This window comes from Fusarium oxysporum, chromosome XI (assembly GCF_013085055.1).
Source record: "Fusarium oxysporum Fo47 chromosome XI, complete sequence".
Classification (NCBI taxonomy): domain Eukaryota; kingdom Fungi; phylum Ascomycota; class Sordariomycetes; order Hypocreales; family Nectriaceae; genus Fusarium; species Fusarium oxysporum.
In genome coordinates, this window is record NC_072850.1 from 1,034,350 (window position 1) to 1,047,635 (window position 13,286).

The 13,286-nt window shown below is 49.1% G+C and overlaps 6 protein-coding genes across 6 annotated transcripts; 3 read left to right on the forward strand and 3 right to left on the reverse strand.

The window, feature by feature from the left end:
* Positions 1–216: 216 nt before the first annotated feature.
* Positions 217–1,653, forward strand: FOBCDRAFT_281231 (uncharacterized protein; the record flags this gene model as incomplete). Its single annotated transcript, XM_031192379.2, has 1 exon — positions 217–1,653. One exon carries the CDS (start codon positions 217–219, stop codon positions 1,651–1,653), a length of 1,437 nt encoding a protein of 478 aa, XP_031031225.2.
* A 64-nt stretch (positions 1,654–1,717) lies between these two features.
* Positions 1,718–3,841, reverse strand: FOBCDRAFT_265355 (acyl transferase/acyl hydrolase/lysophospholipase). Its single transcript, XM_031192380.3, has 6 exons — positions 3,671–3,841; positions 3,484–3,619; positions 3,214–3,432; positions 2,406–3,158; positions 2,263–2,351; positions 1,718–2,216 (listed from the first exon to the last, which is right to left on the reverse strand). Exons 1-6 carry the CDS (start codon positions 3,711–3,713, stop codon positions 1,753–1,755), a joined length of 1,704 nt encoding a protein of 567 aa, XP_031031226.2. The 5' UTR covers positions 3,714–3,841; the 3' UTR covers positions 1,718–1,752.
* Positions 3,842–4,330: 489 nt separating this feature from the next.
* On the forward strand, positions 4,331–5,719 carry FOBCDRAFT_286256 (uncharacterized protein; the record flags this gene model as incomplete). Its single annotated transcript, XM_031192384.3, has 3 exons — positions 4,331–4,750; positions 4,798–5,106; positions 5,161–5,719. The coding sequence occupies 3 exons, from the start codon at positions 4,331–4,333 to the stop codon at positions 5,710–5,712; spliced, it is 1,281 nt and encodes a 426-aa protein (XP_031031230.3). The 3' UTR covers positions 5,713–5,719.
* Positions 5,720–5,814: 95 nt separating this feature from the next.
* On the reverse strand, positions 5,815–6,411 carry FOBCDRAFT_286258 (uncharacterized protein; the record flags this gene model as incomplete). Its single annotated transcript, XM_031192385.3, has 1 exon — positions 5,815–6,411. One exon carries the CDS (start codon positions 6,409–6,411, stop codon positions 5,839–5,841), a length of 573 nt encoding a protein of 190 aa, XP_031031231.1. The 3' UTR covers positions 5,815–5,838.
* Positions 6,412–7,899: 1,488 nt separating this feature from the next.
* Positions 7,900–9,865, forward strand: FOBCDRAFT_254003 (FAD binding domain-containing protein; the record flags this gene model as incomplete). Its single annotated transcript, XM_031192386.2, has 5 exons — positions 7,900–8,409; positions 8,461–9,345; positions 9,393–9,558; positions 9,615–9,734; positions 9,786–9,865. 5 exons carry the CDS (start codon positions 7,900–7,902, stop codon positions 9,863–9,865), a joined length of 1,761 nt encoding a protein of 586 aa, XP_031031232.2.
* A 152-nt stretch (positions 9,866–10,017) lies between these two features.
* On the reverse strand, positions 10,018–12,264 carry FOBCDRAFT_192066 (FAD-binding domain-containing protein; the record flags this gene model as incomplete). Its single annotated transcript, XM_059608717.1, has 2 exons — positions 10,018–10,650; positions 10,711–12,264. The coding sequence occupies 2 exons, from the start codon at positions 12,262–12,264 to the stop codon at positions 10,018–10,020; spliced, it is 2,187 nt and encodes a 728-aa protein (XP_059466172.1).
* Positions 12,265–13,286: the final 1,022 nt, after the last annotated feature.

A 13,286-nucleotide genomic window follows, 5' to 3' on the forward strand; every position in this document is an offset into this window, starting at 1 on the left:
GATGTCCGTTCGGGCCGGAGTCCGATGGAGTGGAGCTTCGGACCTCGGATTCGGGGTCGGAGACAGGGTAACTCTACATCACCACGTCGTTAAATGTCAGCTTATGGGAGATCAGTTCAGATATATAGGCAGGCCCAATAGTCAGAATTGGAACCAATGAACTGGCTGGCGAATGTCAGTTTGCCCCTTGAATAGCCTCGAGAGAATAGCTTCAAGATGTCTGAGACTTCATCTCCAAACTTGATCCTTATCAAAAATGCGACGGTCTTGACAGTGGACCCACTGACTGGTACCTTAGCAAACTCCGACATTCTCATCCAAGATGACCGAATCGTTGCGATTGGGCAAGCCCTGCCAAACCCTTCCGAAGGCAATGTCACTAAGATCGATGGCCAAGGATGCATCGTTACACCTGGGTTTGTTGATGGCCACCATCATATGTGGCAGCAACTTTTGCGAGGCGTTGCGACGGACTGGTCACTTTTTGACTACACTGTCAATATGCGTACCATATATGGAAGCTTATACACACCTGAAGATGTCTACCTGTCTACTTATGTTGCAGCATTGAGTCTGATCAACAATGGTGTGACTTCTGTTCTCGAGCACTGTCATATCATCAATTCGCCTGATCATGCCGATGCTGCTGTACGGGCACTTCAAGATGCTGGGATCCGGGGAACATTCTGTTATGGGTTCTATGCCAACCCGCCTTTGCCCGATCAGCTTGATCCAAGAGGCTTCTCCTATGCGCCACGGCTGAGTGATGCTGCCAGGATAAGGGACAAGTTCTTTGGTCAGAACGATCCAGCCGAGCAACTTCTCACATTCGGTATTGCCCCAGATGAGCCAGAATCTCTGCCCATTGAAGAGACCATCGACCAGATCAAGCAATCAAGGGAACTTGGTGCACGCATCATCACTATGCATGTCGCGATGGGACCCTATGACTTAGCACGACGTCAGGTTGTACAGAATCTCGCAGATGAAGGCATTCTGGGACCAGACCTCGTCTTTAGCCATGGCTCATCCTTCACCCAGAGTGAGCTTCAAGCGATCAAGGAGTCGGGTGCTTCCATCGTCGGCACACCAGATACAGAATTACAGATGGGTATGGGGTTCCCTATCGTCTTCCAAGCTTCTGATCGAGGATGTCGCACATGCTTAGGCATAGATATTACATCCAATCAGGGAAATGACTTTATCGCGCAGATGCGGCTCGCACTACAAGCTCGTCGAGCTCAGGAAAACGAAGAAGGGTTTCCACTTTCCATTAATCGCAAGACGGCAGATGTGCTTCGGATGGGGACACTGGGAGGCGCAGAGGTCATAAGAATGGAAGACCTCATCGGTTCTATTACAGTTGGGAAAAAGGCAGATCTTATCCTAGTCCGCTGTAATGATATTGAGAATACGCCGGTGGGCGATCCAGTTGGGTCAGTCGTGTTTCATTCTTCAGTGAAGGATATTGATACAGTTATCATCGATGGTAAGATAAAGAAGCACAAGGGAAAACTGACCGTGGATTGGGAGAGGCTGAGGGAGGAGGTCATTCGTCGTGCAGACCGCATCAAAGCCGACGCAGCCACGATTGATCTAACAGAGGCTAGGAAACATTGGATGGAGATTTTCCACGTCAAAGATGCTGCATAAGTAGTATGTAGCTTTAACCTACATCTAACAAGAAGAGCTATCTTGATATTTCATAATTCCGACCCTTGAGATCGATAGGAGATGATCCAACTCAAATCTCTATTCTCGAAGTGTATATGTCAACCTCTCCAACTTATCCTGCAAATTCCTAACAGACCAATGATCTGCCCCAAACATCTTGACCTTCCCGTCTCTCGCTACCAAGTACAGGTTCCTCGCCTCTCGGCGACATCCCCAAAGTTCCAGAATACCGCCCATTCTCTTCGCAACCCAGCAGTATACAAAACTATGCTCCTCCCAATATGCTGCAGCCGTGCAGAGTAGTTGGCGGAGGATGTGAAAAGCATTAGAGAGATCCTGGTTGGCGAGTTCTATTCTTGCCGCAACTCTCTCTGGGGTTTCGTCTGCGGGACTGTAATATGCAATGGCTTTGCATTCGTCCATAACCTTGAGCTGAGGGCGGTCTGGGTTTGGTGTGCATGACACCAAGATCTCTCGACCTCGCTCGTCGAGCAAATCGGCTTGGACAACGGCGTTCCATAAATACCCTACTGTTTCGACTTCTAACGGGCTATTAGCTGTAGTTCATGACCGTTACGTCAAACTTACCTCTGTAAAGACGCTTATGGTACTTCGCCTCTGGCTTATTGACCTGACTCTCCCAGTCCTTTTGGTGCCTTTCAAAGTACTCACGGTTTCTAGAACAGTTTGAGCAAATTCGAATACGTGATTCATTGATACTGCTTACCTACATTCTCAAAGCCCTCAACCTCTCCAATAACTTCCGTTGTTCTGGAGTTCCGTCATCTCCAAGACTATATATATCCTCTTCGTCGTGCCGATTATCCAAGAGGCCAGGTTCTCGCACTGGCAAAACCTTCATGACATCCACGCATTTCTTCACCTGTCTCCCCACTTCGAATTTCTCCAGATATGCATCAGTATCAACCTCCATATCCTCTCTCCTCTTGTGATCGAACAGCTTCACGCCTTCAAGACCTTGGTCCACGTTGAACCGGTAGTACCTAATGCTGTTCGAGCCAAATTGATCCGCAACGATTCGGTGTATTCTGTTAGTCCCAGTGACGATCTGCTTCATGGCGTCGACTGCCTTGATGGGTGCTCGGAACTTGGCGGTGACAGTTTGTATGACGGTGTCGTTGTCCATTCGGACGATATGGCCCATGCCAGTGCCCAGACTGAGAAATACTCCGACGTCGGAGTTGAGTGTTAGGTAATGATCGCCTTCCCAAAGACTTCTAGCCTCTTGAAGAATTAGATCGCTTGGGTTGTTGTACCCAAAGCCAGCATCCATGTATCGAACTTCTTTCCCAGGTGGACCATGAACGAAGGGCTCGAAAACGGTAAGTGCAGCTGATGTCGCTCTCACAGCTTCCCAGATAGTCCACGCCTTAGGTCTCGGATCCTTGTCTTCGTTGATGTACGAACGCAAAGCAGTAGCTGTTTGCTGAACTGCATTTTGGTATGGGATAGTATAAACTACACTAAAACTCATGAGTTTAGTAGAGGCCATTTGACTGTGAACTGAGAGATACTCACGTGTTGCATGCATCATCGCCGAGAGGGTCGAGAAGTGGTGCATCCTCTTTACCTAAGTACTTCGCAACGACAGCCTTTGTCTCACGGACGAGGATCTTCTCATCGAACATGTACTCGCCGTTTCGTGGCTTTCCGAAGACAATGCTTCCAAGTCGCTGGTACTCGTTGATGCAGTCATCTATGCTCATTCGCATACGACCGAGCATCAGCGCGATTATACTATAAAGTAGGTTAACATATGTTCAATCAGCAAGTCATAGGGTTTTCTACCCGCCAGTGCTTGTGCCTCCGATCAGGTCAAAGTACTGATATGGCTGCAAGTCCTGTCGTTTCATTTTGGCCCCAAGAATGTCCATGACCCTTTTGAGAATTATAAGAGATGACAAGCCTCTTACACCACCTCCATCTGCAAATTCGGTTAGTTTGAGGACCAATTGAATTGCGCTCTTGATATTACCAAGTGAGAGGAACTTGAGTTTCTTCGGACTTTCATCTGACATGGTTGCGTGTATGGGGGCTAGGAAGAAACGGTCTGCTAGTAAGGATGTTGGTGATCAATGATCTAATGCAAGCCTTTAAACTTCCGTAGTGGGTTATTGACTCGATTTATAAAGGTCAATGCTTGCCGATAATTATTGAAACAGTCAAGATCTCAAGAAGTAGGGGACCTTACACAGTATCGCACAGCCATAACCTCCGTCATCAGCGGCGCTCATAGAAATGTCTGGGATTTGTCCTTCAACGTTCCAGCTGCATACAATTACTGCATCATTTCTCTCAATTCAGCCCTGCCTAAGCCACTCAGTCACATGGCGTATAAGCTTCAATAGATGCGTGATTTTGAGGCCTCCAAATCGGGCTGAGACAGCTGAAAGGCTTCCCATTCGCCGCCATTGTGATAAGACCAGTCCAGCCCTGCAGCTAAAGCGCCACAGCGTTTCAACCCGGAGAATGCGCCGCCGCCAAATATTGAAATCTGGGCGAACCGCAAGGCGTCCTATCACATGTCCTATTTTTCGTGCCGTTCCATCCGAGGACGGATATGAGGGACCTTGAATTGAAGAAAATGGCGACTGTGCCACTTTTTGCACGACATTCCAGATCAACTTTAGCCGCAATGTCGACGACATCAACAGAAGACTTTGAGCGGTCTTGCGACCAGGTGTTTAACAAGTTACAAGAGCTAGCGCAAGAGTTAAAGAGCCATGATCATGAGGAGATTCATTTTAATATCGAGCATGCTGCTCAGTATGTGGAGCATAACAAAATCGGCGTGAAGTTCAAGGAGCAGGTTCGTCTTCTGAACGGCGACGTATCTTACGAGCTCATTTGCGCCATCAATGACTGCAATACGCACTTGAACGATTGTATGAGTATATGCAAGCGAATGGGGACACCAAGCTGGAGTACAGAGCAAGATTCGCGACTTACCATGTCATGGACATTCGTTTATGCCAGTCTGAGCAAAGCTGGATTGATATTGAAGCTCAAGCCATTGGAAGCGCAGGCCTTTTTGGCGTTCAACAGGCAACAGCCGGTATGCATTCATACAAGAATTGAAGCATAGACTCTAATGTCCGTCAGTCCTTTGAACCCCCAGCGATTAGTCGCCGAGAGTCTTTTATGAGTAACGCAGGCTCGGAAAACTTTACCATTGAGGGCCGAGCCGAAAGACGAGAGCGCGCAGAACGGCAACGGCAAGGCCAACGACGGGAACCGATGCTGGTCACTCCAACAGGAACAAGATTGAGAACCCAACCGAACCGCACGTCTGCTTCGGTCCGGTCTGTTGCTGCGAGCACGTCATCAGCTTCCTCTTCGACAGCATCACTTCGTTTACCCACAAGACCTGCTGTCCCAGAGAGGGAGAAGTGGGTGATAAACCCTTCGATAGTGAGTGTTCTTCATGATCCTATCTTCGACAATGTTAGCTAAGTCGCATTGCAGATCAGTACTCCCAGGACTCCACCACCAGAGTATACCCCAATACCAAAGGACACAAGACCAGTAATACCGCCAGACGAGAAGCCCCCTCTCCCTCCACCAACGCCATCTATGCCTTCACCTCAGCCATCAACGAAGTCTGTCCGAGCCGTTGCTTCGGAACCTCAACTTGCAGCTCCAGGTCCTCCAAGCCACCATACTCATTACACTGGGAACGTGTTCCACATATACCAAGGAGTCCCAAACACACCACCGCCTCAGGCTTGGCATACTCCTCGGCATCTCCCGCAACAACCAGTACCGCGAATTTGGCCAGTGCCTTTCCAACAGTCAGTTACACAACCATATCGACCGCCACGAGTCGCAGCGTATAGACCAAGTCGGTTATCGCTTCGTGAGACAGCAGCGCTGCATCTTACGCCTATGCCTGGACTGGCGGTCGACATCATGAAGCCAGAAGCACGTTGTACTCATGGAGTTAGGCACTTCAAGGGTCATCCACCGTGTCAGTGGGGTTGTTGTAATGCGCGGGGATGCGGACAGGTCTTTTACTGATGTAGCATGACAGTAGATAGGCTCAATGCTCGCTTAGGATGGCTGTCTATACATTTCTATGAGTCGGGGCATGGGTGGTACCTGAAGATACAAACTTTGAATCCTTTGCACGTTGTCGACAGGTATCTAATGCGAATCTGGCAACTCCATCCCTCCTTGATCTTCTCCCAACGCACGGCCATTGATCTCGACTGGCGTTGCATGAAACAAGATGAAAACAATCCTAGCCCACTCTTCAGTCCTGTTGAACCACTGGTGATTGGTACCTCTCTGGATCACAACATCTCCCGGATGAATAGTTCGGATCTCCCCTGAATCCAGCAAACATTCCAGCTCGCCATTGATAAGAATGCCGTAGTCGAGACTGACGGTGCGATGCATCTGCGACTTTGAGCCTGGAGGAATATCACAATACCGCAAGATGGTACCGCCATGCTTCACCAACCCCGACTTCTCTTTGTTTGCATAGGCCTCCTTGAATGTTGAAAGATCTTTGTCGTTTGCGAGTGGTATGGGTAGTCCTTCGGTGATGTAGCCAAGCTCAAAGTCGGCAGAGTTTCCTTCGCCTGCACTAACTTTCCAGAAGTTCAATGGCTCATCGAGGTCTTTAGAGTAACATGATTTACCGCTCGAGTCATGAGTTGTGATGAAGCGGTGGATGGAGGGAAGCGGTTTCGGAGGGCTGGAGTTTGAAGACATGGCGTTTGGTTGGGTGGCTCTTCTTTGGGACTAGGATATTTCCTAGAGCATGCGAAATCAAACAATATCGAATTCCATACTTTATATTTTGTGTAGAGTTCGGGATGTGGAGAATACTCTCCAGCTCGGGATCGTTTTTAGTGTTGTCCGAAACACGGCCCGATGTCATTGACTTGACTGGGAGCCACAAAAAGATCGGCCCGAGTGTCCACAGTCTTGCCGCATGACCATAGTGACGATGCCCTCTATATGACTATGACCCGTGTAGGCCTTTCGGTGCGGGACTTTGGTCGTTGTACTTTCTGCCGCTTTCCCGTATCGGCAGATTCACAATTTCTGATAATCGCAGAAGGACAGACCTCATCAACAAAGAGGAACTGGGAGTCGAGTAACTCAGCTTTCGTCATGGTCAGTCAAGACTTCGTCATCTTCGGTTGTAAGTCGAGTGGCAGTGGTCCAGGAGTGCTGAAACGGGTTTACTCGCTCTGCTACACACGGATATGCGTTAAGTAACATCATGTAATCTTTGCTGTGACCTTCCGGCATAGCTCGTTGGACACCACAATGTAACGAGTCGGCAACGGCCGTTGTATCAGGGAGCTCAAGGTCTGTAAACACCTTCGAGTGCAGCCACAGAGGTGGAGCTGTTCTTCTGGGTGCATTCGTTGAATCAGCGCTACGTTGACAAGGAAAGGGCACGATGGCGGCGTGCCGAAACTCAACGGACCCTCAAGGGCACAGAGTTTTCACAAACGCGGGCTGTGAAGGTTTTAGCGAATTGTTCATCGGAAGTGGGCAATACTCAGTGAACTGCACGAACTTCGAAGACATTAAGGAAGCTCGGCGCTCGCGAAATTGTCTCATTCATCGTTGTCGGAACAAATCCAAAGAATGAGTCCCAGAAACTTCATTGGCCCTGGACGTCGTTGGGCTTCGGAGCAAGTACGGAACGGAAGTCCAACACACGAGCAAAGACTGTGTGAGTCTTGGGGTATATGTAGAGAGGCCGACCTGAGCTTCGCAACATCAAGCAGTATTGACCATCTGGCCGGAAATCATCGAATGCAACTTCCCTGTTTGCAACACGATGGCCACTTGTTACCTAAATTGAAGCTCAGGCAATAGTCACCAAAAAAGAAATGCCCGAGTCGTTGGGGTTCCAAATATTGGTTGGTGGTCTCACTGTGGGTGTCAAAATTGCAGTTGATTGGATGGAGGATCACTACCAAATTTTTACACTGCAGTTTGGTTACCCCATACCCACCTAGCAAGAATGTGGGCGGCTGCCGTAGCTAAGATCCGAGCTTATTTCCCTCCCCCGTTGGTTCCGTGGAACGCGGATGCCGATAAGATCTGCCGTGGAAATTCAACGGAAGCCCCACTTTCTTGAACCTGCACGAACTACCGTTCACCAACATGCCAGTATACGCCATGAGGATATAATGAAGACTGAGACCATGGAATAATATCAAAAATCATTAATCAACAATGGAGTCCGAAAAAGTCCAAGTCATCATCTGCGGCGGCGGTTCCGCCGGCCTCACAGCAGCAATCTGGCTCGCCCGCTTTAACATCGACTTCAAGATCCTCGAACGTCGCCCAGGCCCTCTCGAGATCGGCCAAGCAGACGGTGTGCAATGTCGCACCGTTGAAATCTTTGAGAACTTGGGTATTTCTGAACGTCTTTTGGAAGAAGCGTATCATGTCATGGAGGTAGCCTTTTGGTCGCCTGATGATAATGAAGGACTTGTGCGAAAAGATCTTGCTTATGATACGGAAGAGGGGTTGAGTCACCAACCGCATGTTATTCTTAACCAGGCAAGGATGAATGATTTGATGTTACAGGAGATTATTAGGTTGAGGGGGAATGGGACAAGTGGGGTTTTGTATAATTCTCAGGTTGAAAGTGTGAGGATTGTTGATGATGAGGAGTACCCTGTTGAGGTTGTCACCATGCGGAATGGAGAACCTTACCGGTACCGCGCAAAATACGCCATTGTGGGTTCTATCCTCATCTTTCTCGTTTGTCTTCTAACGTGCAACAATTAGGGCTGCGACGGCGCTCACAGCACTGTCCGCAAATCTCTTGGCTTCAAAATGGTCGGCGACTCAAGCGACTCCGTCTGGGGTGTCATGGACGTCTACCCCGTCACCAATTTCCCCGACATCCGCAAAAAGGCCATGCTTCAGAGCAAAAGCGACGGAAATCTCATGATCATCCCGAGAGAGGGCGACGAACTTGTGCGATTCTACATCGAGCTCTCCGGGACCTCGGCCCGTGACGTCACTGAGCAGGATCTCATCAACAAGGTCAAGCGAATCTTTCACCCTTACGACATCGATATCGCACGAACGGTTTGGTGGTCTGCTTATGTCATTGGCCAACGTCTCGCGGATCACTTTACGAAGGACCATCGTATTTTTCTAACCGGTGATGCTTGTCATACTCACTCGCCCAAGGCTGGGCAGGGTATGAATGTCAGTCTCCAGGATGGCTTCAACATCGGATGGAAGATGGCCCATGTTCTCACCGGCCGAGCACCGCCTTCAGTGCTGGAGACCTATGTTCTTGAGAGACAACAAACCGCTCAGCAACTCATTGAGTTTGATCGGTCGTTCAGCAAATTGTTCTCGTCTGAATATCGTAAAGCGAACGGGATCACGGCAAAACATTTTCGCGACAAGTTTGTGGAGGCAGGACGATATACAGCTGGCATGGCTACCAAGTACAAGCCTTCCATTGTGACATCCCTGGAAGAAAGCGATAATAGCATTGCATCGGGATTGACAGTCGGGATGAGGTTCCCAAGCGCACCTGTTGTTAGACTGTCTGACACAAAGCCTATGCAGCTGAACAAGAACCTTGCTGCAGATGGGAGGTGGCATCTTTTGACTTTTTGTTCCGGAGATTTCGCTAGAAAAGGACTGCATGAGGTAAGTCTCCCATCATACAGTACCTTCGGCAACTAACGATTCTTCAGGTCGCCAGAGAACTTGGTAATCTCATCAAGATGTTCACCTCTGCTGGAGATCCTGTGGATAAAGTGTTCAGCCATACCCTTCTCATCAAGGCGGAGCGAAAGACCATCGAGATCGATCAACTACCGGAAGTCTTCTTCCCTCACACAGGTCCATATAATCTGAGAAGTAAGAGAGCCATCCCACGTTGCCAAGTGATGATATACTGACAAGACCTCCGACAGATGTTCACCGGGTCTTTGTCGACGATACAAACCCATACATGCTGGGCTGCGGACAAGCCTTTTCAAAATATGGTATCGATGCGGAACAAGGCGCCATTGTCGTTGTTCGACCTGACTTATGTGAGTGTTCGATCTTCCAATCCCTTTCAGCTCATACTAATACCGCTCCAGATACTGCACGCGTTCTTAGCCTGTCTCAAGTCGCCGACCTGTTCACATTCTTCAAAGGTTGTTTGAATAGCATTGGATAGATAGTGAGGGTGAAAAATCTCATACATCAAAATAATGTATTATCCTTTCTTATCCTGCAGCTTTCCATCGCATCCCGAATTTGAAGCCACCATTGTATTCATCAAGAAAAGTCCGTCTTATTAGTGTACTCATGCATATTACAAGGTTCTATCTAACCAAACACCTCAATCATGAAGTGATACTCTAACTTACTACCATCCTGCCATCCCCTCAACGTAAGCTCCCGACACTTATCCGCTAAAATCTCACCAACGACCGGCGCACCGCAGTAAAACACGCCAACCTTGAGTTCCTCGTCTTCTTCATAGTTCTCATCCTCCTTATCCCGTCCATTCTTTCTCTTACTTGCCCTGAACTTGAGCATCTCTTCATAATGCTCATCCAGAATCTGGTCAAAGTCAGGTCTTCCGAAATGCGTGGGGTTGAGAAGGCCTGTCAAAGGTGATGCAGGGTGCTCATCTGTACGATGCATCTCCAGTAGCCAACGGTATACGTGGGTGGTGAGCTTTTTGCGTTTGGCGGTGACGTGGGTGTTGATACGAATGTCGAGATGAGGATGGACTTCGTGCTCACGATGCCAGTCTTGGCTCATCGATACGTCGTTGAGAAGGTCAGAGAGCCAGAGGAGGTAGTTTCGCTCGCGCACCATCCAGTGAAAATCAACGCGTCGATAGTCGTCTGCAAAAGCGGCGGCACGGTCGGCTTGGGGCTGCTTCTCCTTGTTGATGAGATCGCGTCCGACACTTCCTTGCCTGGTAGGGGATTCTGGGACGTTGTCGCTGTTCTCGGCATCGGTACTAGTGATTGATGCTGAACCATTGCGTTCTGGAGAAATAGCAGTGACATCAGAGTCATGGCGAGGATGGTCAACTTCGTGGTTCGGGCCACCGTGATCGAGGTCATCGTTGTACTGCAGATCCGCCAAGATACCGGAGAATGGCGTAACGCCAATGCCAGCGCCAATGATGATTGAATGGTTAAAGTCGTAGAATCGTTGAGCGGGTGCACCAAAAGGACCATTGATGCCAACCTCAATCTCAGACTCTCCAGATTCGCCTCCAAGTTCGCGAAGCTTGGCTGTCCAGTTGCCGTCGGTCTTGATATGCAGCATCATCTTGTTACCCCGACAAAAAGAGACCGTGAATGGATGCCATTGAAAGAAGCTGATCTTGGGAACTTGGAGGAAGATATACTGGCCAGCTTTGTACTTCCAGAGTCGCTCGCTGGGGATGACGGCGGTAATCTCAACTGTTTCTTTGTCCAGAACCTTCATGGTGGCTTTTATGCGATGAAAGCCGAGGCAAACACGGACTGCGCGCTCAACGAGAACGAGGAGGGTTGGAAAAGCGAGAAAGTATCCGAACATGGGCCACTGGAGCAATGCGGCTGTGCCATGGGCCATCATCAGACCAATGATGGGGAACATGAGTAGATGGCCGAGCTGGAAGATCTCATAGTTCCATTTTCGCACTTGAGGAATGCTGAGTAGTGAGAGGATGTAGAAGAGACCGAGCGCAGTGATGCCTGTGAAACCTGGCAGCGATCGAACGTAGTCGATGTACGGGCGAGGGACCATGTCTGGACCAAGAGCATCTGCGACAGCGTCTTCATTCTTAGGATCGCTGCCATGCACAAAGGATCCCGTCAAGTGACCAAGGGCATGCAGCGTCGCCAAAAGAATAGCAACACAAGAAATTCGAATGTGAAACTCCTGCGACAAGTCCCAGTTGAAGAATCGTGAGATGTGATACGACCTGCGTAACCATGTCGAAAAGTATCGCGACATGCTGAGAATCAGAAAGAAGAAAGTCGGATATAGCGCACCAGCGCAAGTCTTGGCCATGACGACACCCCAACCGAAGGCTTCACGATATCCAGGCGTGGTCTGATACTTGACCAATTGCCAGATGCCAAAAGCGCACTGCATACCGATAACAACCCCCAGAAACACAATCTCTGGCCCATGAACAGCCCAATACGAACGAATCCGTCTCCAACCCGGCAAGCGCTTAATATAGCTCTTATCCTCATCCTCCTCCTTCTTCGCCTGCTTCAACGACGGGATCTTCCACTCCTTGACCATCTTCGCAAACTCATCCCTCGGGATCTTCTCCGCGTCGGAGCCCATCATACTGCGCAGGAATTGATGGCGCGCACGGTCATCTTCGGTATGGTCCCGCTGTATGACGTGGTGGGCGCTCGGTTTGGGGACTAGCTCAGCGTGCTCTTGGTCGAGCTTTCGCTCGACTTCGTTATAGTTTATGAAGCCATCGTTGTTGTGGTCGAGATCGTCGAGGAATTCGGAGATCTCGTCGTCGGTTAGGTACTGGATGTTGTTGGAAGTGCGAATTGGATGGTCGGCTACGATGGATTTTCGGTGAGGGTTGGGCTCTGCCATTGCAGGGATTGAGTAGAGATGGGTTGAGCAGGATGAGATCTGAACAGTGGAACAAGGAGGGCTTCACATCATCTTTAGAAGGGGATTTCAAGAAATTTAGAGGGTTGAACAGAAAACACCAAGATAACGCCCAAGAACAGAGTACGTCAGCGTCGAGCCACGCCAAGTCCCAAGCGTTGAACTCAACCCTAAACGCAACTTTAATTTCACGGTCAGCTCCCGTTTCACATGCAGTTTCGCATCACTGTGCAGCCAAGTCCTCACCTGCCCTGATTTTCGCTCTGTGGATGACGGTGCCCAGAAACGAGGCTTAATTGCACGCAACAACCTTGACCAATTGGAGTTTTGCTGATTGCGCCCAGTTTCTTGGTTAAGCTTCTGGGCGTCTTGGCGATCTTGGCTTTAGTTAGGCTTATCGTGGGGTTGTGATTGGGTGAGAAAGGGTTTTGCTTATCGGGGAGGGAGAGGTAATTGAGGGTCAGGAAGGAACCAATTGTGACAACGGCCCTGCTCAGAGATAATGCTCTATTATACAATCTTTGGTAAGTTTTCGAAATCAAACCCAGTAGCGATGACCTTTTCAGGGCTCTCTGAACTATCCCTGCTCTAACTGGACGGCACCATCGACTTCACTTAGCGGCAAATTGTGGGGCGTGCCATGGTCCCGCCAATGACGGCTCAGTAATGGCACCACACATTTGGTCTCGGGTAGGTCGCCGTCGCAAGCAAACTTCACGAAATGGTTCAATGAAGAAGCCTTCTGCCAGGTCTGGCTATATTAAAAAATTATTAATGCATAAAATTGGATGGAATAAGGTGTTAGCTCTGCTTGACTTGCATCTCTCAAGGCACAACACTACAGCTTTAGATTCTCAAACTGAGCTAGACTTTCAATACGCGTTGTCTAAAATATTCCAAGATCATATCAGACATTCTTATTCTCCATTTACTTTATGAGACACAGGATGGAGCATAGAGAAGAGACTGGATCTCAACTCTGAGCCAGACTGGTGCACTCATCG

Bases quoted from the DNA above. Each gene is read 5' to 3' on its own strand.
- FOBCDRAFT_265355 (XM_031192380.3), bottom strand. From the start codon at position 3,713: ATGTCAGATGAAAGTCCGAAGAAACTCAAGTTCCTCTCACTTG. The intron at 3,433-3,483 runs GTAGAAAACCCT...CCTACTTTATAG, and splicing joins GGAGGCACAAGCACTGGCGG to TATAATCGCGCTGATGCTCG. The intron at 3,159-3,213 runs GTGAGTATCTCT...CATGAGTTTTAG, and splicing joins GGCGATGATGCATGCAACAC to TGTAGTTTATACTATCCCAT.